At 41.9% G+C, this 25621-nt stretch overlaps 1 protein-coding gene across 9 annotated transcripts in view; it reads left to right on the top strand.

The window, feature by feature from the left end:
* Nucleotides 1–25621, top strand: part of SEMA6A (semaphorin 6A) — a 135039-nt gene that overhangs the window by 87311 nt on the left and 22107 nt on the right. For 4 of the 9 annotated variants that reach the window (XM_017807313.1, XM_017807312.1, XM_017807314.1 and 1 more), the window contains 9 exons: nt 2445–2576; nt 6011–6166; nt 7564–7740; nt 8458–8598; nt 8692–8772; nt 10890–10948; nt 12733–12753; nt 12883–12933; nt 19621–19785. In XM_017807313.1, coding sequence (XP_017662802.1) covers nt 2445–2576; nt 6011–6166; nt 7564–7740; nt 8458–8598; nt 8692–8772; nt 10890–10948; nt 12733–12753; nt 12883–12933; nt 19621–19785 — 983 coding nt within the window. Of the gene's footprint in view, nt 1–2444; nt 2577–6010; nt 6167–7563; nt 7741–8457; nt 8599–8691; nt 8773–10889; nt 10949–12732; nt 12754–12882; nt 12934–13482; nt 13706–19620; nt 19786–25621 lie in introns of those variants that run through there. The other 5 variants (XM_017807315.1, XM_017807317.1, XM_017807320.1 and 2 more) reach the window with 5 other exon arrangements.

The following is a 25621-nucleotide window of genomic DNA, read 5'->3' as shown; positions in this document are numbered from 1 at the left end:
CTGCTAGTATTTCCTGTGATGTGTCATGAATAACTCTTTTCCTTAAAGCTTGCATTTTAAAATCTAAGTTCTTGGTGTAAAAATCAATATACTATTTTATAGGCCCCAGTTTTTGCCAGACACTGAAGATGACAGGAAGCATATATTCTTGGAGACACTCTGTTAGGCAGACCTGGCAGCCAGGAGGGCCAACAATGTCCGGGGGGGCATCAGGCAAAGCATCACCAGTTGGTCAGGGGAGGTGATTGTCCTGCCCTGCTCTGCATTGGGGCAGCCTCACCTTGAATATTGTGTGCAGTTTTTGGCACCACAGTGTAAGAAGGATGCTAAACTATTAGAGGGCATCCAAAGGAGGGCTACGAAGATGGTGAAGAGCCTTGAGGGGAAGTCATATGAGGAAAAGCTGAGGTCACCTGGTGTGTTCAGCCTGGAAAAGAGGAGACTGAGGGGAGGGGCAAGCACTGATCTCTTCTCTGTGGTGACCAGTGACAGGACCCAAGGGAAGGGCCTAAAGTTGTGTCAGGGGAGGCTTAGGTTGGAGATCAGGAAAAGGTTCTTCACCCAGAGGGTGGTTGGGCAGCGGAACAGGCTTCCCAGGGAAGTGGTCATAGCACCAAGCCTGAGAGAGTTCAAGAAGTGTTTCGACAACACTCTCAGGCACATGGTGGGATTCTTGGGGTGGTCCAGTGCAGGACGAGGAAGTGGACTTCAGTGGTCCTTGTGGGTCACTTCCAATTCAGCATATTCTATGATTCTGTGAAATCTCTAACGTGGATGTATCTCTTTCATTCCTCCTTCACTAAGGAAAAGCTGCAACAAATACCTTTGGTCTCTGGAACAAAATTTCCCCCTAGAGTGAACTGTAAGAGATTCCTCAGTCTAGTCTAAGGTCACTCAGGGTAGAAGCTGGTGATGGATTGTAGTCCAGTGGCTCGGAGATGGCATGGCTGCAACCCACGGCACTCCATCCTTACCGCTTCATTGTGCTACAGACCTGCAAACTGCCATCCTTAATAGTAAAGGATGTTACAATCCTCTAACCACAGCAATCCCTCCATCTTGTTGAGCACAATTCTCAGCACTTTTAGTTCTGTAAACATACCCCAAGATTTTAGGTTCGTTGTTTTTTTCTTTGCAACTGAATTCAGCAAAATGCAAAATCTTATTGCTAGAGTGGATTTTGAGGTGTCTTTTAGGGAGAGGGCCTCTCTGTGGCCACATATACCCTTGACCATGTTTTACATCAACATACATGGGACTGCCTCCATTTTAAACTTCTGTTGTGTAGTATCACATTAATATAGAGCTTCGAAGTTTCCTTCCCTGTAAAAGCACAATCTGTGGATATCAAAGTAAGATAATACTGTCCCCCTACTTATTTTTTCTTTAGTAATGCGCATTTTAAAACCTTTTAATATGCAAACTGTTACTTTTCTATCAATTTATATACCTTTATGAGTTTAGTTTTATTCTCTGTAACAGTATTATAGTTACTGTATTTTGTCTCTGGGTATAATAAACTACTAGATAAAAGCAGGATTGAAAGCCTCAGCCAGCTGAGTTCATGCTGTTTACACAATAAAATCAAGTGGTGAAAGCCAGACACAAATAGAGTATTTCATGTATAAAAAAAGGAAAGAAGAGTAGTTCATGTGTTAAAAAAAGGAAAGGTGGATAAATGAATAATTCATGTTTCCAAGTGACTGACCATGGGAAACCCCTAAGACTTTCAGAAACTATGTAGGTAAGAATATAATTATGTTTAGACAATGCTGTTGTACAGTTGCATGTAAATATTCAAAAAGTTGAAATTTGCAACATTATGATCTAAAAACAACATTGAATTTGCTTCTGTAAGCTCTTTACGTCTTGTTGAGTACAGCAAATTCCCGAGCACAGTTAACTCCTTTCCATTGGGAAAACTTTGTGCAGGTCAAGCCATGGGAGGATGGAGTAATTACACGTAAATACCAGGTCAATGGCACATTGCAGCACACTTTCAGTTTGATTAGCACCAACTTCTGAACTGTCTGCAGTATATTTTTTGAGGCATGACAGGGACTGTGAGAGTTAGTACTGAGAGATGTTATGACTTACAGGAACGTAGATTTCCAAATAATGGGCTTTGAATGAGACTGGCCATTACTCTTCATGCATTGCCAGTGGTAGCCAGAGTTTCCCAGATTCTTTCCCTTCTTCAAGATCATTGCAATTACCTCTTTCTAAAGAGGCTTTGAAATAAATTCTGCTGGCAGGAGGTGTCTGCTGATTGGTATGTTTCAGGCTTTTTCCATGGGGGGCTGGCTTTTCCTGTCAATACTGGATTCAGAGTTCAGAAGGGAGTAGCCTGTGACACTAAGACTCCTACAGAGCATGTTTTTTGCTCAAGGTTTTATGCGTAACTGTGGAATGAGTAACAATTTCTGGGAAATGTTACTTTGCAGCATCCCTGGCTCTGCAGTCTGTGCCTATGACATGATTGACGTTGCCAATGTATTTACTGGGAGATTCAAAGAACAAAAGTCTCCAGACTCCACATGGACACCAGTTCCTGATGAACGAGTGCCCAAGCCCAGGTACGTTTCATGTATGATGATATTGTTCTGTTCCTTCATGCAGATTTTTTGGTAATTTGAAGAGCCTTGTAAGGTGCAGATACAATTATACATGTTGCAACAGTAAAATAGAATTTCAGTTGAATTTGGATCTAAAGTATGCAAGCAAGAATTTTTCCACTTAAAGAAGATTTGTGTAGCATAAATCAGGCCAGCATCAGATTCACTTGGTCAGAATAATCACTTAAGAGTGGTGTGAATTACACACCTGTTGCAAATTGGTTCGGTAATGGATATATCTTATTGCAAAGCCTGCACCAGTTCTGTAGTTTGCTGTTCTATGATTACCATTGAATTTAAGTGCCACAGTGGATGCATTATGGAAAGAAAATAAGAGCATTCTGCCAAACTGGAGATTCAGTTTGCCTCATTCCTCCTATGAGTTGTTTTCCCTGTTTCCACTTCCTTCATGTTTCCATGTACCTCCTCTATTACACTCTCTTTGTACTTCCTGAAAGTACCCATTTCATACAAAATGCTGTTGACAGACAGTTGTTAACTCATTTACCAGTCTCATTTTGCTCTGAACTGGAAGTGATCCACAAGGATCACTGAAGTCCACTTCCTGGCCCTGCACTGGACCACCCCAAGAATCCCACCATGTGCCTGAGAGTGTTGTCGAAACACTTCCTGAACTCTCTCAGGCTTGGTGCTGTGACCACTTCCCTGGGAAGCCTGTTCCACTGCCCAACCACCCTCTGGGTGAAGAACCTTTTCCTGATCTCCAACCTAAGCCTCCCCTGACACAACTTTAGGCCCTTCCCTTGGGTCCTGTCACTGGTCACCACAGAGAAGAGATCAGTGCCTTCCCCTCCTCTTCTCCGTACAAGGAAGTTGTAAATGCAATGAGGTCTCCCCTCAGACTCCTCTTTTCCAGGCTGAACAAACCAAGAGACCTCAGTCACTCCCTGTATGGCTTCCCCTCAAGGCCCTTCACCATCCTTGTTGTCCTCCTTTGGATGTCTCTAATAGGTTTAGATCCTTTTTATATTGTGGTACTAAATACTGCAGAGAGTACTCCAGATGTGTTTTTCTTTTAAAGTTAATTAAGGTATTACAAGCAATGTAAAACGTGCATTTAAGTGATAGAGCTTAACTGAGATAAATGAATTTTATTTATCTACATGCATATCAATAGCTCAGAGCAAAATGAGACTGGTAAATGAGTTAACAACTGTCTGTCAACAGCATTTTGTATGAAATGGGTACTTTCAGGAAGTACAAAGAGAGTGTAATAGAGGAGGTACATGGAAACATGAAGGAAGTGGAAACAGGGAAAACAGGATACTGTGTGATTCTATGATTTTACAAAGCTTTATGGTGGCAACTGAGCTTCTGCCTAATCTGAATTTGGTCCACCGTGTTTTGGAATTGCCAAGTGTAGCGTTCCTGTGCTGTCTTTATTCTGAAGTTGTCTCTCAAAAGAAGAACTTGGAGGTGACTGGGAAATCTGGCAAATTATGTGTTTGTTTTCAGTCTGAGACTTGGTAAGGCACCTTCAAGCACTGTTGCTGGATTTTTTTTCTGCATTCTTCAGTGTTTCAGCAAGTTGTTGACATGATAGGCTGCCATGGGACTGCAAGGCTGCCCGACAGCTCCGAGGTCATTTGTTTAGAACTTACTCAGATAGTGAATATTGTCAGGGAAGAGGGAAAGGAGAAGGACAAATCTCTTTCAGTGAGAAGGAAGATAAGAAAGTTGCATGTTGAGTTTGAGATGAGAAGATGGGATAATACTTCTCTTTTTAAGCCTGCAGGAGATAATGTGAGGTGAATTTTGAACACTATTTCATGTAACATTTGGCCATCAATCTGCTTAATAGAAATAATCACTACTTCTAACTCATGTTGAAGTACATGAGAGGCACCTTTGAAATAAGGCCATTTTTAATATCTCAAAATGGTACAGAAGCAATTCTGCCCCTATTGATCCCAATATTTCTCAGAAACCTACTGGAGACTTTCAGGGGCCTTGCTTCCCTGTTTGGCCGAACAGCAGGGTTTACTTGGCATTATGTTTACTGGATTAAACCAGTTTTGAGATTAAAACAGGATTAATCCAATCATGCAATTAGGATTTAGGAGTAAATAGGCCTCCAGCTTAGATATACAGAAAGCCTAAGCACCACGGTGCCAGAAGGTGTAGGCTGCTCCCTCGAGTTCTCTGGGAATGTTGCCTCATGAGTCAGAGTCCTTGCAGGGACCTAGGAAACTAGTGATGCCCTTGGTTTCTCCTTCTCTGCCTCTTTTGCTAGTTCTACATGCAGTTACAAGACAACCAAAATATTTTGGATATGAAGAGGCAAGAGGACACAGTGTCTGCATGTAGTTTTCATTCCTCAGCTCATATGGGACCAGAGTTGTCAATGCAGCTGGTTCCTTCCAGTCCTATGCTACCTTCCTACATAAGATTTATTTACCTAATGTTTGAATATTTATCTGAATTTGAGCAACACATATGATAGGACCAGTGTTGTATTTTGTTCAGGTTGACATTACTCCATTGATGTCAGTGACTATCCACATAAAAGTAGATGAGAATTGGACGCTGCTGTGTGTTTGTGAGTGAATGGTCCATCTTTCATCTTCCCATCTCACAGTGGCTCAAGGATTTGAAGAGTCATAGTGCTCTAGAAAATGACAGCAAATGCACCTTTTGTTAGAGAAAATGGCCCACAAAATACAAGCAACAGACAAAGCATTTTTCTGCTTCCTTTGTAGAGATGGCTTGTCCAGGCACGAAATTTAAACTACCTCTTAGGATCAGGGTAGATTTTAGAAATAAGGTGAGCCATTTTGCATTTAAAATGCAAAGAATGATAGATAACATTTCAGTGAAAGTCCTCAAAGTGCTATCATTCTTAAATCATCTCATCCAAATTAAGTGAAAGGTAAAACCAATGTTTACGTGGATGCTATTTGTGTTGTCTTCTCCGGTACTCTGCTTTCTACCAGACAGGACTGAAAGTGGCATTCCTTCACACCTTGTTAAAAAAAATCAACTTCCTTCTGTATTATAGGGACTGCTTTTATTCCACGAAAGAGCAGTCAACTAGGCAAGTTACAAATAGGAAAGTACCTGTGCCAGTGGGCAGAATCAAGCCAACTGCATGCATGCAGTGATTAGGTTCCATGTGAGCGGATAAACTACAAACGCTCTGTGTAACACTCCTGATGAAGAAATGCCTTTGTGCTTTTACGTGAAATTCTTTTGAATGGAGGATAGAGCAAGATTTTAGGCTTACTTTGAGGGGCTAAACAAGTCCACTAGACTTCTCAATCCTCCATTTAAACTTTTGTAAAGCACATCAGATTTCAATGAGGGCCTCATAACAAAAGGAAGTTTGCTCTTGATGTCAAATAAATTTTCTGGTTTTACTCTCTTGTTTTATGTAGGCCTGGTTGCTGTGCTGGCTCTGCATCATTAGAAAAATATGTAACATCTAATGAGTTCCCAGATGATACTCTGAACTTCATCAAAACACATCCACTGATGGATGAGGCTGTACCTTCAATTGTTAATCGACCCTGGTTCCTGAGAACAATGGTCAGGTACGTACCACTAAGTGAACTCTTGTCCTCATTGTAGCTGTCAAGTTGTGCTAATAGCCTTGTTCCAAGTACTCTCCAACTCTGTAAATGTCCTTGGTGTGCTGGGCATGAATCCAGCAAGGAGTGGTGGCAGAGCTGAGCAGATGCTGCAGAATTCCCTGAGCAGCTTTCAAGATAGGAAAAACCCTCAGTCCTTTCCAACCACGCTATGCTTAAACTGGATCTTGGAGGAAATGCTGTGCAGGGAAGGTTGACCCACCTGCCAGGTTATATGTCAGTATTTGAGAACAGCTCTGTAGAAAAATTTGGGCAAGGATCAGCAGACAACTCAGGAATATGTATACAGGATACAAACATGTCTGCCAGGATATGTTCACAGGATATGTAGATGTATGTCAGGTTATGTACTGGTATGCTTTAATGTTTGCAAAAGTATAAGGTGTAAGTAATCACATAGTCTGTATCCTTTCTATGGCAAAAAAGACAAATAATAACAGATTTGACCAAAGGCTCATACATCAGCAAGTGGTAAATACACCATCACTTTCCTATCATAATATATTCTCACTCTTTACTGTGGTCACTATACTACTTATCTACCTTCCAGCTGTGAGCAGAATAAAATGACTAACTTTTGCCATATTTTCCTCTCTTCTTCTGAACAAGGGTGGAGTTTTGTGCTGGGCAGTGTTTAGCTCTGAAGAATCTGACCTTAGTAATGTGTTTTATGTCAGGTTTTTATGTCAGGTTTTATGCCTCCAACCAAAGATGAGAGCAGCAAACTCTGCCGAGTGCTTCCCCTTGATAGCCAGTACCAGCTAACTGCTACCAAATTACCAGTATATTCATTTTCAATAAATTGAGTCATCCCAAGATTCGATATCACCCCACTACTGAATTCGCTTGGTGGGGGTTGTATTTTTAGTGAGGTAAAATGGTGTTTAGTATTTTAATATTGTACTGGCACAGCTTTTCCTAACCAAAAGAAAGTTGAATCTCGTTCAGTTATCATTGCTGCTTTTAATGTGACAGAGCATGAAATTTTGAAGAAGTTCACTGTGCTGACTCTCTTTCCCCGCCTGAAGAAATTACCAGGCTTTTCCTTTTGATCAGATCGATAATTCCTAAATGCCCTCAGACTCTTAACATCCCTTCAGCTTTCTGTGGACAATTCTGCTTGCTGTTGGTCATATGGACATGCAAACACATGAAAATTCCCCAACATCTGGGGAGCCAAACTGGCACAGTCTGTGTTGACTTATAGGCAGGTAGGAAAAGTGCTTCAATGTGTTATATAGTTGCTAGAAGGCTGCAATGCAGTTAACTGAAGTGGCAAAAGTGATTTAAAGATTACAGTCTAACCGCAAATGATGCAAAATGCTGTATTTTTATTTTAGATACCGACTGACCAAAATTGCTGTGGACTCTGCTGCTGGGCCTTATCAGAACTACACCGTGGTTTTCTTGGGGTCAGAGAAGGGAATCATCCTGAAGTTCTTGGCACGGACAGGAAACACTGGTTTCCTAAATGACAGCCTTTTCCTGGAGGAGATCAGTGTTTACAATCCTGAAAAGTGTGTATCTGATTCTTTGTAGTCATGTATGGGTGACTTTGAACTTCTGATTTCCCAGAGAGTAGTTTGTCCCACAGAAAGGGAAGTGGTTAGAGAAGCCAAGTATTTTCAGTAATTTTAAATTGTTTGGGGAAGGGATGTCTGCTTATCAGTCTCTACATTGCAATAAGATTTTTTATTTAGTATGTGTAGAAACTAGCCCATCCTATGCAGCAGCTGATGGGTAATTAAAAGTGAAGTTCTGCAAAGGAAGATTAATTTTCTAATCCCATAAAAAACCCTGATTTCTCTCCAAATAATTCAACAACGAGGAAGCTGCTCTCAAAGGGAAGCTTTCCACACATCAGCCTTCCTGAAATATGCCTAAGGGGGCTTTGAAGTGGGCCATAATCATGCAGAAATTTCAGCTACTTTGAGTACTGGAGAAGAATAAACACAAAAAATGAAGGGCCCTCAGAAGCTTGTCTGGTGTGCTGTCTCTCTCCAATTCTTATTCCCCTGTCCCATGCATTTTTAATACTTGCTTATGTGTCTATCAGTGTTTTTAGTGGCTATTGTAAGGATTTTTTCCTCGACTTGTTCAATTCTATCTTTCTTAGGGGTTTTTGGGGGGAGTTTTTTGTGGGTTTTTTTTTTCAGCTTGAGGAATCACTAAGGTTTCCTCTGGTTTCCCAGGAGAACCAATCTGCAACCTTAGCTCACTTTTTTCCTTATCAGGTGCAGCTATGATGGTATGGAGGACAAGCGGATCGTGGGCATGCAGCTTGACAAGCCCAGCAGTGCCCTGTACATCGCCTTTTCCACCTGTGTCATCAAGGTTCCCTTGGGCCGTTGTGAGCGTCATGGCAAATGCAAAAAGTAGGTGTTTTCTGATGGTGTCGGAAGCCTGAACAGTAGGTGTAGGAAGTCGGAAGCGCTCACAAATGCCACCTTGTGCTCTTCTTTCTCAAGGGCCTGCATAGCGTCCAGAGACCCGTACTGTGGATGGGTGAAGGAGAGCGGGGTGTGCGCGCAGCTGGTCCTTGGCTCCAAGTGAGTAAGAGCTCTGGCTGGATGGGACGCAAAGCTCTGGCCGTGGCGCCAGGCAGTCTTGGGCACAGCTATTTGAAACATGGGGCTCTTAGGGAAGGAAAAATGTGGGAAGTGTTTGTTTCTACCTTATTTGCATTCACTTCTGAAATGTCTCACAAATTTTTTTGATGTGAAGTGTCAGCTGATTGGTAACTGCTGAAAGAGGAGGAAGAAGAAAATGAAAGAGCTGTACTAAGGTCCGTGTGTTACTGAAAGGAGCGAACTGGATGGATATGTCTGGACCAGCCTACACTGGAGCCATCACAGCTGATTAAAGAGGCAATAGAATCCAAATTAAATTACTGAAGCAATTTGTCCACTGAAAACAAAACCAGTCTTTCTAATTTACTATGAGGAATCACAGAGCACAGTAAGGGCTTAAAGCAGATTTAGAGAAGTGCTGGGTCTCCCCTTGCTTAACAGTAAAATTTCATTATTTTATAATAATGAAAGTCTGTGAAGGCTACAGGGAGCAGACCCACTTCAGAGCTCACATTTCTTGGCCACTTCTGGCACACCTCATGATTGCTCACTCTGAGGTATACAGCTATACTTCCTCAAGGTAGTAGTGGAAGTGTAGCACAGACATCGCAACCATAGCCTTGACAGCCCCACAGCTGGCCCCACTCAACCCTGCTTCTGTACAGGTCTTTGGTATGTAATGGACAAGTTATAATCCCTGTGCTTCTGTCTTGTTCTTAGCTTGCTGTTTCAATTAAAATTATTTTGTCCACTGGGGAAGTTATAGCTGTATAGAATCATATAATCATAGAATCAGCTGGGTTGGAAGGGACCTCTGAGATCATCAAGTCCAACCCTTGATCCACTACCGCTGCGGTTACTAGACCATGGCACTAAGTGCCACATCCAGTCTCTTTTTAAAAATCTCCAGGGATGGAGAATCCGCTACTTCTCTGGGCAGCCCATTCAAATGTCTGACCACCCTCTCTGTAAAGAAATTCTTTCTAATATATGTGTCTGTATATGCTTTACTACAAAAGTGTGGGCCGTTCCTGACTGGACATTTGGTAGAATAATATTAAAATGCACCTTTGCCCGTATCAGTTTTTTTCAGCATTCCAAAAGTGTTTGAGTCCTTTTGAACTTCCATGGCAAACTCTATGGGACTTCCGTACCTTACAGAATGCAGCTTCCGCATTCATCAGTAGATCCATCAAGACACAGGCAGTGCAGCGTGCAGTGGTGAAGTCCAGAAGTGAGCAAGGCACCTCATGCTCTGTCCAGTGATTAGAAAGGGGTCCAGAGCAGCTGTGGAGATGTCTGGTGGACTTCTAAGATAGCCACCAGGAGGCAGAGATGTGAGCTGCTCTCCTGGAGCAGGTGGTGGTTGACCAGGAGTGGAGAATGAGTTTTCTGCAAGGGTAATTATACCTCAAGGGCAGGATCCTAACTAATGTAGACAAGGGCTTGTGTTGGAAGTTTTTCAAGGTTCTTGTTGTTCACTTTTGACCTTACAGGAAGTTGGAAGAACAGCTTCACTAGTTATCCAAAATCACAGGCAGAGGTTGGGAGCGTAAACTGAGGATGTCAGAAAAGCCTGTGAGTGTTTTTCAGTAGAGCACCTTGAGTTGAAGGGAATACATTCTGTGGGCTGGACCATATGCCTTGCAGTCTCATCCGTCATAGTACCTAAATGATTGGAATGCAGATTGTCTTCCCCCAGCACAGTACCTGCCCAGTTGGTTAGCTTCCTTCTCACACCAAAGTATCAGTGCACCTGGTCCACTCTGTGAAGAAGTTAAAGTTGCATTATAGTTGCTCCCAATAATATCACATATTTAACAGTTTAAAAAACACAAATCTCTTTTCCTCCCTTGGTAGTGAAGCATGCAGTGGATTTTTTAGAGGTAATAATATAAAGACAGAGCATCATCAGAAGCCAAGAAATCATTAAGCAATGATGAATAACTCAAATGTCTGTATTAAAATTTTTCAGTCTTTGTGTGGAATTTCCAAAGAAATGGCCAGTTTCAGTTGCATATTTGATAATTTTTTTCTGGTTATGCCTGTGACTGTTGTTATTCATACTGTTTTGTTTCTTTGTATTATTTATTCAGACTGGCGTTTGAACAGGACATAGAACATGGCAATACAGATGGCCTGGGTGACTGCCAAAGTAAGCAAAGCTTTTACCCTCTCTTTACCATGTGTCACAGTATCCTTCTGAATGCCTCAGAAGGATGCCTCAGAATGCCATTACCTGTCAGGCATTCTTTTGTAGCAGTGTAAGCCCCAACAGGGACAGCAACTGCAGCTAACTATGCAGGTTCAGAAGAGGAACTGTTGTTTAAATGTGTTTGAGGAAAATAGCCCTGTTTGTGTAATTTATACAAACATCAGACTTCAAAGCACTTACATAGTGAGAAAAGCTCAGCTCTAGAGGATATTGATTACAGCAATGACATAATGAATTGGTATTCACTGTCTTTATTAGCCATGGTGGTTGGATTGTTTATGTACAGAAGTGGCTTGGTTTCTTAGTGTAGTCTGTGATGTGGACTACATTCCCATGCAGCACAGGGAGACAGTGAAATATATCTTCAGTTTTGGATCTGAATCAAGAAGTGACAACTGCTTAGTTTGTGAAGCTTAGAGGATTTTATACACAGTCTGGACAACTTAGTGGTATTAAGGGTTATGTTCCACTGACTCTGCCTAAGAAATTTCAATAGTAAACCTTAGGTACTGACACCAAGAGTTGAAAGCTTAAACACAGTCTTTAAACATTTACGGTTTTGCACTGAAATGCGTAAAAGTGCATAGCTTGCACTACATGCAGAGGAGCCTTGCATGCTGATTTGTGAGCCTTCAGGAATACCAAAATCTGTGTTCAGGACAGCTCTTGTTCCAAATGTTCTCTCCAAAGTTGGTTTAATTCTGAGCCCCAAATATTATTTATGAACCTCATGAAATCAAGACACATTCTTTTCAGTGCAATTTGCACTGATGCCTGTAGATGCAATAAAACTGATGAAGCTGAGGAATTAATGTACAGTTAGAGAGTCATTACTGCTGTAATACAGAGCAAAATAATGGAGGGCTGGAGTGTGCCATGGGATACAGTGTGGGCCAGCTGCTTTGTAGAAAGCCAGAGCTTTCTCATGCCTTGTGCATCCTTATTCAAGAGCTGTTAATTACTGTGATCACTGTGTTTGAAGGAGTGCAAGGATTTCAGCCTCTGCCCTAAGACAGGGTAGTGTAGGCTGTCTCAAAAGATTTTCGAAGGAGGTGTACACATACTCTGCTCTCTGTTCCCTGTAAAATGAGTTAGAACCAAAATCAGGTCAGTTCCCAGCTGGTCCATCTTTGCCCTTTTCAGCCAGTTCTGCTCTCCTTGGGCAAATAGGTTAGGCAGGAGTGGAGTGTACCTGATATCTGTTACATATAAAAGAAGGGATAGGAAATTATTCAGGAACACCACATTGTGCTCTTGCAGAGAGATCTGCTTCTGTGCAGAAAGCAACAAAGCCCATGCCCTGCTTAAATCCCTCTTTAGCCCTGAATGATGCGTTGAACCTTGACACTGCACAGGGGTAGATTTCATTCCCTGCTAAGCCAGCTGATCTTATTACTTCATGTGGTCATGGGTTATCTGAGTTTTGTCCTTATTGCTGGCTGCATCCCTTGCAATGCCTTGCATTAGATTAGGACTTGTAAGGAAAGCCATGGCAGGGAGGACACTGGCCTTCCCACTTGCTACTCCTTGTACTGATCATGAGCACTTTCAAAGCCCAACATTGTTTTTGGGTATGTCTGAATATTAGTGTTGCCTGGGTCCTTAGTGTACTAACGACATACTTATAAATGTCAGCTGAAACATAAATGGTTGCTAGCAGGAAACTATTTAAAAGAAAAAACAAGTGAGAAATAATGATTTTTCCCTTGTTATTTGTCTTTCAGATTCCTTCGTAGCCCTGAATGGTAAGGAAGTTCTTAGTTTCCTTATTTACTGACAGCAAATACATTTTGGAGGAATCACTTTTTACTAAACTTTTAAGTATTTTCATACTTCTGTTGTATTAAATGTTTCTTCCCAATTTATTTTCATAGACATTTCAACTGCTTCACCTGATCATGAAATGTCTTACGACACACTGTATGGTCAGTTTATGAGTGTTTTTAAAAATTCTCCCCAGATCCTGATGTTAGTTAGTAGTTCCTGTACTCACATAGCTGTTACCCTTTTTTACTTGTTTTATGTTGGTTTTTAGGGCCCGATTCACTAATCACAATTAGGATTAAGTCATACCTCTTGATTTTCAATCCCTCCTTTCTTGTCCTCCCTCAAAACTGTCTCCACTGAAATAAAGTCAGATAAGGCCTATTTTAATGGCATGCCAGCAGACATGATTAAGAGTATACTTCATCTGAACACTCAAAGGAACACTTGGGTACAGTGATGCATCTTACCTGTTCACCAGGAAAAACAATATAGCAGCTCACATCCCACTCATGAGCCGTCCAGGCTGGTGTCATTACTGCTGCAGCAGCCAGTCAGAGATACCTTAGGGAAAGGAGGGGAACTACCCTTGGGTAGGAATATCTCTCGTAAGGAAAACTAGCCATGTGAGTTGAGACTGGATTATATGTCAATTCCTGAAGGTTCTTGTTGCTTCTAGGGTGAGTCATGTATGTTGTCCATTCTTGCAGTATCTTATTACCTGAATGAGTCCCAGTCTGTAAAAAAGAATAAAAGAAATTCATATAGCAAATTAAATTACCTGAGCTGAAGAGGATCATTTCTGCAAGCCTACAGTACCAGTTTCCCATGAGGCAGCTGTTAAAGTGTGCTCACAGTGCTTTCCATCACTTTGTTCTGCATATTTGGAAGTGGATTATGCAAGAGTGAAGAACAAATATCTTCATGAGGAATCATTGCAGAATAAATAATCACTTTAAATTCAAACCTAGGCATACATTGCAATAGTTTTTCTTAATAGACATTCTGAACAAAGATAAGTTCTCACAAGCTGAGGATATGTGGTATTGCTCCCAGTGAAGTCAGTGGGAAATTTCCATATGGGGTCAGAGCTTCCTTGTGGTGTTGCTTTCAGGATGTACAAGACTAGCAGTTCAGCAAGGCTAGGTCAAATTCACCATATATTTGACTGAACATAGCAAGAGATAGGTTAATGTGAAGTTGAGATGAACTTTTAATTGATCCTTTCATCTCATGCCTGCAGAATATGTAGGTGTAAAACAGAAGCAATGACAGCTCAGTACAGCAGCATATAAATAACTGGAGGCACAATAGTGCTGTTCAACATTTGTAAAACTAAAATCAAATTCCCCTTGTTGTTTATTACCAGGAAATGAAAAATGTGCAGGTGAAACTTGTTTGAAAATATGATAATGAAAACCAGTGAAGGGAGTGTACTAAATCAAAGGGAAGTTAAGACTTTGTAATATATGGAAGACTCGCAGTTTCATTTGCATATACAGTTTGTACTTTCTTTCATTATAAAATTGCTGTATTTCCAATGCATAGAGCAACAATTGAAAAAGAGTAATAACAAAATCCATACTGCTGAGTGTAAAGATAAGAAAATGGTTTTGGACATAGTGCTGATGTGCCAGAAATGTTCTAGATTTGCTGTTTCTAAGTGAATTCATAGGCTACAAAGTTATAGCTGTGAGATTGTGGTTCTGGATCCTGCTAACTACAGTATTAGTAGGAACTTTGGTATAAACTGATATGACTAAAAAAGCAGAAGAGTGTTTCAAGTGAGCAGCAGAGTGAAAAAAGCTGGAATCCAAAAGAGTAGGGTTAAAAAAAAAGGGCTTCATTTTACTGTCAAGCCCAAAGACAGACTCCGTAAATTAACCAAGCTTTTAAAGCAGAACCCTACAGACAGATGCACTGGAGAAATACTGACCCAGCATTAACATGGATTCCCATTCATGTCTTTCACAGGTTATTTCATTGGCCCTTCTCAGGTACACCCTGATAACAAGGCTGGTAGGCAAGTCAGTTCTTCCTTTTATGAGTTTAGTTAAAGTATCCATTCTGATATGATTGCAGTCAGTCTTTCTTTTCACCTATCATGGCAAAATGCACTAGTCACCTCTACTGATCTTCCACATCAGAAGTGCAAAAATCCTAGGATGAGGTAGTAAACCAGTCTTAGTAAACATGTTCATGTTTGCTAACTGTAGTAACTGATCTGAGTAATTTTTTTTCTTGAGAAAATGAAAATTTTATGAATTATCTATTTTAATGTTACTGAGTACAGTTTAATGCATAAGTAAATGGCATGTTGTAATAGATTAAGCCTCAGAACACTGGAATAAACCAGAATACCAACCAAGTGAGTGCTCAGGGTTTTTTTTGATTCAGGGGGCAAATATATCCAAAAGCATCTGAAACTAAGACAAAAGAAGTCTTAAGGCCTGATTCTCTTGATTTTCTCCACTATAAATCACCCTCCTTCAACAGACTTACTGCCAATCTGTAGCGGTGTGAATGAAAGGAGAATCAAGCCCTTAATCTTTGTTCTTGGCACCAAACTTCTCATGAGTTTGGCAAGTGGGCTTCTTTCTAGGGCAGTCTTACATGATCAAGTGCTTACAAGTAAAGTGCAAAGTCCACACAGGTGACTATTCAAGTGACACCCAAGGAGAGGATAGCAGACTAAAGGTCTGGCTGCAGAAGGTCAGAGAGAAATTATGCAAGAGCTACATATTTAAACAAAGAGATTAGGCTAGATTCCTCTGCAAAATTCTAAGCAGCTTCAATTACCTTTGGAGACATCAATTCTTAGTGAATTGGGCCCTTATTTAACCCTCTAGCTATAGTCCTTTCTCCCTCTGTAGTATTGATTTAGCTTTTCCCTCTAATTGTCTAATTAGGTTGCTATAGCTGTTAATAGGATAGCACACAGACATCTTAACCTCTGAGATCCTAATGACTTGTGCATATTAGAGCAACTATCAAATACGTATTGAATCTCTGTCTTTGTTTTAAACCTGAAAAATTCTGCTTACGTTTTACAAGTGCACTTCAGAACAAGCTCTAGTTACAGAAGTGCAGCCTTTCTGAATCATTATCTGTGCTTGTAGACACTAAGTGCTTTTACTCTGCCTCTGTTACTTGATTACAGCACTCCAAATGAAAAGTTTTTGCAAATAATGGAAGCACCTAAACCAGATTTTTTAAAAGTGTGTCTGTTTGATTTTTACGTGTTTGCTTTAAACAAAGACATTTGAAAAGCACTATGTGTGCAGTTATTTGGACTCTTTGCTTTAAAACAAAAGCAGAATTGGTTTTTCAGATGATTTTGTATTAACCATTATTAACACAGAGGTACTGGCCACATCTCAGATGTGCAAAGGCCTCTTTAAATTTCAGCAAAGCCTATTTGCACAGTCAGAGTGGTAAAAATGGTGTAATGGGAAAAAAAGGCCCACTATGTGCTGCAAACTATACAACACATTGTAAAGGTTTAATAATGGCTGTGTGTGAGAGGGCCAGGACTGGGTTGCCTGCCACTTCAGTCTTTTCTGTTTATGAGAGAAACTTAAGTAGCTCACACATTTGTGGTGCCACTCTGCTCAGAACTGAAATTCACCCAGTGGGACTGGCTATTCAGACACTTACAGGGCACTGTGATACTGCTTAAGGGAGCAGTATCACTGCCCAGTAGTAAGTGTTTGCAGAATACTGCTCTAGCACAACTGGGACAGGCTAAGGTTTAATCTGCTCCTGCCCTGCTTCCTCAAAATCAAATGGAAGAAAGTTTATCTCAATTAGCTGTGGAAGCTTGCTTCTTAGTGTGTACTTGACTAACACATTAGTAACAGAGAGAATGGACTGATTTCTTTCTTTTGTATAAAACCCCTCTCCACCTAGTGACCATCTGGTACACATTAATATCTTCACAAAGCCTTAGCTTTCCATTACAAGGAAGTTCTCTGTGTATTGGCAACATATGGTTCAGGAAATATTTTTTTTTTCCCCAGAAAATGTGTCCCTTAGGCATATACTTCCTCTAGATTACTGTATTATGACATGTTTTTCTTTGACTTTACTTATAGCTTTTCCTTAGAATTCCCCCTTTAAACACACTTAAAAGTGCAAGTGTCTGGACAGAGATATGGGTATATAAACGCGTATCAAACACAGGCAAAACCATGATTGCTACTTGGCAAAATTTTCTTCTACCTCCTTATCAAGCAATGACTAATTGCTTTCTTATGTTGAGTGCAGCACTATTTGTAAGCTGACCAAATACTGTACACATTATTGTGGTTGCTGAATGAGGTATTAACTCGGAGTCTGGAACACCATGAATGCTGCAACTGTGGATTAGTCCTTAGGGAAAGGAAAATATAAAAATCCCATAATTTCCATTTTCTAGCATGTTATTTGTCTAATTTGTTGGGGATGAGCACAGGAACTGACAAGCGTAAAATGGTGTTGAGTGAACCCTTTTATGCTCCAACATATTCTTACTTCAAGAGAATATGTGTGTGCTTTCAATCACTGGACTTCTACCTGTCCTTTTGGAAAAAAGCAGACCTGCTGCAGGACTGCTGTGGAGCAGGCAGCACATTTGGATCAGAGTCCATCATTATCTAACTGTGTGTTACCAATGTTCCCAGCCATGCTGTGGCTTATGGAAACCTTTTAAAAGACAATAATGTTTTGGCTTCTCTTTTCTATTTGAGTGACGTTAAAAGCTCTCTCTTAACAAAATACAGCCTTTAATTTGCCGTGTTAAAGAAAGATGACTGGGAGAAACCAGACTTTCTACCATGAGTGGGTAAAAAATAATCCAGTGCCTTTGTCAGTATAAGCCTTCAGACTGAAGTCCAGAGCTAAATTGTGTTGCTGTGAATTTGACCAGCTTTCTTTTCTAAGCATACAAGTTACAGGAGTTCATTGTGTCCATGTCCTGTGCTAAACACAGTCCAAACTGTTTCCACCTATAATCCTGTGCAGGAAATCAGAAGGGCTCCTTGAAAACATACAGAGGAGCACAGACATTTTTTTCCTCATTAATATTCGGCAGGACTTCATAACAGCATCTTAATAGATGCAGTTGCAGTATTTTGCTGACTTCCTCAGTAGCTCAACGCCATGAAGCTGGTGAAAGGGCTGGATAAAATGAAACACATGGGTACTTCAAAAAGCCTGAGGACATTGGTGGCCAACATTTAGATTTTGGTTGCTGAGTGGAATTGAGGATCTCGGTTCATCATCTCTTTCTTCTCTCTGAGAGTTGGGGCTGGATGGCTTTAGAAGGCATTTAAACAGCTTTTTTGAGATGCAGCTTCCAAAAGCTTTGTGCTTATCCAGTGACTGTTTAAAATAAACTACAGAAGCCTTCTCTGGGAGGATTTAAATTTCAGCTCCTTGTGTTGATCTGTCTCTGCCCCAGTGAGTCTCAAGTTATTCTTCCAAGCAGTGAAGCAAGATCAAGGGAAGGAGCAGGGAAAGGGTCCCTGCTAGGGCAGTCTGTAGCCTGATGATTGGACTCTTCTCCAGGGGAGATTCATCTAAGGAAGGAAAATTAGTTTGCTGGGCTGTTCAAAAGGAGAAGGGCTCCTGTCAGTCTATCTAGTGTTATCTGAAGAAAAAGCACCATTCTGTCTGTGAATAATCCAATTCTGTTAGTTTGTGTTTGAGCATGTGTCACAAACACCTCTTTCGATAGGCTGTCTCAGAAAAGTAGGCAAGGGGTAATATACTTACTCCACCTCAAATTAAGGAGGCCCAGAACTCCTTGGGTCCTGCTCAAAATAACTCACTTTGGCACTCGTGCTGAAAGGAAACTTTCAGAGTGGTTTTGAGGTCAAAATGGTGTAGTGTGGATAGTTTTTGGTACTTCCTCCCCAAAGCAGCTGACCATCTTCCAGAGACAGTAGACTCCAAGCATCTCAAACATTTTGGGTGCTACGTCTCTGCCTGAGCCAATCCACCTTTAAAATTGTTCCATGTTTCCAGCGGGGCACATTCTGTGAATGTGCTGTTGGTTGGGGTGTTTGATATGCAAAGAGCCAATCAGCCTTATTCAGGACAGCAGTAATAATGTTTAGAGCATTTGTAATGGATAAAAGGCACCTGAGACCTCAGTCCAGCTGCTGCTGGAGTCATGGGTTCTTGGGCAGATCCACATAGTGAGACATTGTCTTAACTGTCACTCTGAGCAGAAACCATATTCAGTTTTGTGCTTATTTCAGAGTCATTTTGGACCATCAGCTCAGATGGGACCAATAGTGATGGTGCAAGCGGGTGCGAGCAGCTGGCCCTGGACATATCCCATCTGGAGAGGGATGCCACAGTGTGAGCACACTGGTGCTTGGCTGTCCTTCATTCCCCTGGGGGCATGAGGCAGAGTCCCACTGATGTTGCCATTTTGTAGTTCTGGCATTCCCATTCAGTTTTGGCCATTTTAGAAGTTTTTCTGTTTTAAATTCTTTTTAACTAAGCCAGTACCATGACAGTATGGGCTGACACTTCAGTTTCAGTCAGGCTGTGTACTGAATCCAGCCAAAGGATACTTGAGTTGAATGAAGTGTGCTTACCCTCTTTCGCACGTGTTTAGCTCTGTTGAGTTAAAGCAAAGAACTGCGAGCTCAGTGGCAGCACCTCTTAGCACCCTGATCTGAAAGGTTCAAATCTCCTCTTTCTTGGGGCTATGTTTTGAAGGAGTTTTGCTCAGCCTAAGGCAAGATGTTCACCCATCATGGAAGCAAAGCAGTCCGTGTGTTCCTGAGCATGGGGAGGTAGAGTGGTAAGTGACTAATGAGACTTGTCTTCCCTACCTGTATTTATAATGTAAACAGGACACTCCAGTTCCCTAGTCCCAAGCACCACCACTTCTGACTCTCGCGCTCGACAGGGTTATGATGCTAGGGGACGCTTGCTGGATTGGAAGGATCCGCTTGGTTCATCTGAAAATACAGATCCATATGTGGCAGTTTCATCCCATAATCATCAAGACAAGAAGGGTAAGGCCTTGGAAATGATGTCCTGTGGTGAGGAGGGAGGGGGAGGAGGACTAAAGTGTAACTGCTTCCAGCTGGCTTGGAGTAACATGTAATGAAACTCTTGTGCTATATTTAAAAGCTTATCGTAAAGCCTGAAACTAAACAGCCAATCTTAGACTCAGTCCTAGATAATTCACTGCCTGAGGAAACCACACAAAACAAACAGAAGTGCATGCCTTTACAGAGTGTCTTATGTATGAAAGGAAGGGAAATAGTGGGGATTTAGCCCTCTTTAAATTTGATTTGTTCTCTGAAAGAGCAAGATGCAGGCTTCTCATTGCTCTTAAGGGTGCACTTTTATGTTGCCTTTGTCTGAATTCCTAGCAGATCTCAGCTAATTTAACATTATTTCCTTCTCTCAACAACTGTAGAATCATAGAACCATGAAATGATTTGAGTTGGAAGAGACCCCCAAAGATCATCTCATTCCAACCCCCCTGCCATGACCAGAGACACCTTCCACTAGACCAGGTTGCTCCAAGCCCCATCCAACCTGGCTTTGAACCCCTTCAGGGATGGAACATCAGCAGCTTCTTTGGGCAACCTGTACTAGTGCCTCACCACCCTCACAGTAAAGAACTTCCTCCATATATCTAATCTAAACCTGCCCTCTTTCAGTTTAATGTCATTCACCCTTGTTTTATCTCTACTTGCCCTTGTAAAAAGTTCCTCTTCAGCTCTTTTGTAAACCCCTTTAGGTACTGGAAGGCTGCTGTAGGGTCTCCCCAGAGCCTTCTCTTTCCCAGCCTGAACAACCGCAGCTCTCTCAGCCTGTCTTCATAGGAGAGGTGTTCCATCCTTCTAGTCATCTTTGTGGCCCTCATCTGGACTTGTTCCAACAGGTGCTTCCCACAGGTCTTTCCTGTGCTGAGGGCCCCAGAGCTGGATGCAGCACTGCAGGTGAGGTCTCACCAGAGCAGTTTAGAGGGGCAGAATTACCTCCTTCAGCCTGCTGGCCACGCTGCTTTTGATGCAGCCCAGGATGCAATTGGCTTTCTGGGCTGCAAGTGCACATTGCTGGGTCATGTCCAGCCTCTCATCCACCAGCACCCTCAGGTGCTTCTCAGCAGGGCTGCTCTCAATCCATTCAACCCCCAACCTGTATTCATACTGGGAGTTGCCCTGACTCCAGTGCAGTCCCTTGTGCTGGGCTTTGTTAAACCTCTTCAGGTTCTCATGGGGCCACTTCTCAAGCTTGTCCAGGTCCCTCTGGATGGCATCCCATCTTCAGGTGTGTCAATCGCACCACTGAGCTTGGTGTCACCTGCAAGCTTGCTGAGGGTGCACTCAATGCCGCTATGTCATTGCTGAAGTAATTGATTAGCACTGGTCCCAGTACGGACCCCTGAGGGAACCACTTGTCGCTAATCTCCATCCGAACGCTGAGCCATTGACCACTATCCTCTGGATGCGACTGTCCAACCAATTCCTTGTCCTTCGAACTGTCCACCCATCAAATCCATCTCTTTCCAATTTAGAAAGAGGGATTTTGGAGGGTGTGTCAAAGGTCTTATGGAAGTCCAGATAAATTATGTCAGTAGCCACTTCCTTGTCCATTGATGGAGTCTCTTCATTGTAGAAGACTTGTCTTTGGTTAAGCACTTTCCTTTGGTTAAGCTGTGAGCTGTGCTGGCTGTCTCAAATCACCTCCCTGTCCTCCATGTGGCTTAGCAGAGCTTCTAGGAGGATCTGCTCCATGATCTTCCCAGGCACAGAGGTGAAGCTGACAGGTCAGTAGTTCCCAGGGTCCTCCTTTGTACTCTTTGTAAAGATGGGTACAAGTTTCCCTTTTTGCTAGTCGCCTAGAACTTCACCTAACTGCCACACTTTTCAAATGTCATGGAAGTGGCTTAGCAATTACATCAGGCAATGCCCTCAGGACTTTGGGATGCATCTCATCAGGTCCAGACGGTGTTCCTGTACTCTTCCCAGAATACTTGTGCCTACTTCCACCATTGACACATTTCCTTCTTGCCCTATAGTTTGTTCAGCAGATCGTGACACAACCATGCCAGTCTCTTGCCTTTCTCGCCCAGTTTCTTTCACCTGGGGATCACTAGCTCTTCCATCTTGGACCTGCTAGGTCTAATACAAGCCCTTTGGCCTCCGGTCTCCCTTTGTGATACATACAGAGAATTAGGCAGAGAATTGCCTAAATTTGCCACTAGAACATACCCAGAGAAAAAGAACCTTTTCTCCTCGGTAAGGATGGTGATGCCCCTCATTGCATCTTGACCCTCATCACTCTCCCAACTCCTTTTAATCTGTATCACAAAGAGTTTAAAATTGTTCCTTGTAAACAGAGGAGTTAGGTTCAAATAGCTCCACTGCTAGAGAGATGTGAGTCCTTGTTATTCTTCTCCAGGGTGTTCTTAGATCTCTTTTTTCAATCTCTGCTCTGTTGAAGATGTTTTGCTCTGTGTGGACTAATTAAGTACTCAGTGGGTCAGAAGGAAGATGGGTATGAGTAAAACTCACTTGCTGAGTGGTTAGGGCACTCACCAGGGGCAGGAACACACATGAGCTTCAATCCTTTCTGCTATGAATACTTGATATAAAACACTTAAAATATTAATTGAAATGTGGATTCCAGTCTCTATTGTTCATGCATTTTACATGAAAAACTCATTAGTCAAAAGCATCATCTGTTCCTGGAGAAGCTACTGGCATGCTAGACCTCATGCTTTGCGTTGTCTGCCCAAACTAGTAGATTACTAAATCATACTCCTTCCCCTCCATCTGACCCAGTGAATCTTGAATTCTCTGCATTGGCTGAGGAGGCTTTCAGCAGGGGGTGATGAGCACATTAACATCTCAGAACAGTCTTCAGAGCTGCATGAACAGCTGCTGGTGGTCTGGACCCAAACTGTGACCTCAATGCCTGTTATTCACAACAGCCCCAGATACAGGATGCCTCCCACAGTCCTGGGATATCCGGGATTTCTCACTGAACTCCCCAGGACTGACCTCAAAGAGCCTTCACAGTTTGTAACCATAAAGGCAATGGGCATCACCTGGCTGGCCTAGCAGAGACAAAGCCTTAAGCATTTTTCCAGTTGAGGAGGCCAGTCAAATTAGGCAGGGGATTCACTAAAATTTCTTGAGATACCATGGCAAACATTAATCTAGTAGCTTTGGCTTTTAGGCTTGTTGGCAGGAAATGGAATATGAAGATTTCGATTCCCTCAGGCAAAGATATGAACTTGTCCCCTACCTCCCAGCTAATTAGCTTTTCCTATAAAAAGGGGAAAACTGCCCCCGTTTGAACAATTTTTTTTTTCAGAGCTTGATCCTGTAGACATTCTGGGAGAATAACTGCAAATCTAAACCAAAAAAGAGAATTTCTAGAACCTGATCAGACTTCTCTGTGTGTTTAAGCACAGAGCCTCTTTGCACTCTGCACACCTGTGGGCTGCTAAGCCTTGGCAGATGAAGAATTTCAGGCAGCTGCAATACTTAAACTCAAAACTGTAACTTTGGGTGCAAGTGACTTATGGTGCTGAAGATGAAAGCTCAGACTCCTAATTCCTATTTAAACCCAGTTTGAGATATTATCCTCACTTTTTTTAATTCCTCATCCCTCTCTCTTCAGCTGTGAAAGGACAACTGAAAAAAAGCGGTTTCTGGGTATCACTTGTGTAGAGAGGAGAGAAGGCAGATAAACTTGCATGCCCTCCTAAAGATGTATGTGATTTAACTAGCTCTCCTCTTTCATCTCAGCAATAAATCACTGAGAATGCTGACAGCCAAAAAATAAGGCTCTTTTCTTTCTCTGTCCAGTCTGCTAGTAACACTTGTCATTCAAAATGCTTCAGGTGAGAGGACATTTCTTAGAAAATCTAGTGTTCCCTCTTCTGAAAGTAAGTGGTATCTTTCTCTCATCCACCCTGAAAGGGGCAAATGTCATTAAGCAGATTTAAGAAGGAGTGAAGGACTGAAGGAAGGATGGATGGATGGAAGGAAGGGAGGGAGGGAGGGACGGAGGAAGGAAGGAAGGGAGGGATCCTTAAACCCAGCTCTTCTGCTAGTGTCAGACAGGAGAGCGCTGTCAGAAACCAACAGTGGAAAATCTGGCCCTTTACGTACCCAAAGGAATGCAGAGATGTGTATGCATTTTAATGGCACTATTTGTTATGTGTGGGTCCCTGCTTCACAAGTCTTTTGCAAAGCAATGCTTAATAGATGGAAAGCTAGCTCTTAAAAAGCATCCTGTATGCGAGTAGCAGCTTTCAGAAGCACATGCAGTGACAATATTAATAAATGTATAGCTATTGGATTTAATCATTTTCGCTTCAATTCACTGACTGATGAGGTGGCTTACATTCCATACTTCCCTCCCCAGGGAGGGATGGTTACCAAAGAGCCTTATAAACACTTGACAGGGTCATTTAAATATTACACATTCTTTGGTGCCTAATTATGAATATTGACAAAGCTGGAAGCAGTCTACACCAATGAAAACAATGGCGGCAGAGGTGACCGCATGGTTGTTTACCATTACCATCTACTTGTGTGTTGTTACTTCTTGCCTTGCCCAGTCAGAGCCAGTTGGCTCCCAAATTGCTATTGAGTTGTTGTTTTAACAGGGCAAAGGAAGGAGTTCTTACACAAAATCAAATCAGGAAATGTTACGCTTACTATCCCTTTATCAAAATTTTATTTTCACTTTTGCTGTGATTTCTTTTGCTTTCACACATTCACAAAGAAAAAAAAATTAACATTTTCTCCTGATTTTGCAAGGTGCTTTGTGTTGTTCTTCATTGGTTTTGTCAGATTCTTTGAACAGTGTTTTCTTTCCTTTTCTGTGCTCACAAATGGCTCCTTACTGATTGTACTAATTGTATAGAATCCACTTACTGCTTTCTTTCTGTAACATGGTTGCTTTGATGATGTCACATCCATCCATATGCTTCACTTTTAATTCAGTGCAGGCATCTTGGGGAAGATCTGGGGGGGTGTGAAAAGGGGTTCTTTAAAAGGGTTGACTCATGGGAATGTGACATTTGTGTGCCACAGCTTTGGTAGCTAAATATACTCTGGGACTGTTGTTTTGGAGCTACATCACATTTCTTGCCAAGATGAAAATGTGTAGTGCAGCCCATAGGGTGGGAATTATGCGTTGCCATCCCATTGGCATTTTCATTTTGGCCATTAAGGAATCTGCCCTTTCTATTGCAGAAAAAAAAACCAAACAAACAAAAAACAAAAGAAAACAAACAAAATCAACCAAACAAAACAATGCAAACAAAAAAACATCTCTGATTGGGCAGACTGCACCCCCCTTTCCTCTTCTACTCCCATTCTTCCCCAGCAAACAAAAACAAACTAACAAAAAAAAAAAAAACAAACAAAAACAAACCCACAAAAATCCCCAAAATACATGTTCTAGAGTATGTTTACCTTTTTTTTTCTTTCCTTGCTGTGTTTTAGTGTTGATTTAATTGTGTGTTTCTCACCTTTGTTGAAACAGTTTCCCTAACCTCATTGTCTAACCTTCCCCCCTGCTGCCATTGTACTTGGTCTTCCTCCCTTTGCAGTCACAGTCATGAAGCTCCTCCTGTGGAGCACTCCAAGGCTTTACCCTCTACACCCCAGTAGTGCTGTAGTGCTGTATCTCTCTGTAGTTGTCCTACTAACGAAGGAGGGAGTAGAGATGTACAGCTCTGCAACAGGCCTCCATGAAGAAAACAAAGTGATTTCCTTCAAGAGTAGCTGGCCTTGTCCCTCATTACTCTGCTGCCCTTCTCTGCTGCCTCCTGTCCTTCCTGCCCTCCCTTCAGAAACGCCTCATGCTTTA

This window comes from Lepidothrix coronata, unplaced genomic scaffold (genome assembly GCF_001604755.1).
Source record: "Lepidothrix coronata isolate B3197 unplaced genomic scaffold, Lepidothrix_coronata-1.0 Scaffold18, whole genome shotgun sequence".
NCBI lineage: Eukaryota > Metazoa > Chordata > Aves > Passeriformes > Pipridae > Lepidothrix > Lepidothrix coronata.
The sequence above is the reverse complement of the archived record's forward strand: the minus strand, read 5'-3'. Positions and strand labels throughout refer to the sequence as shown.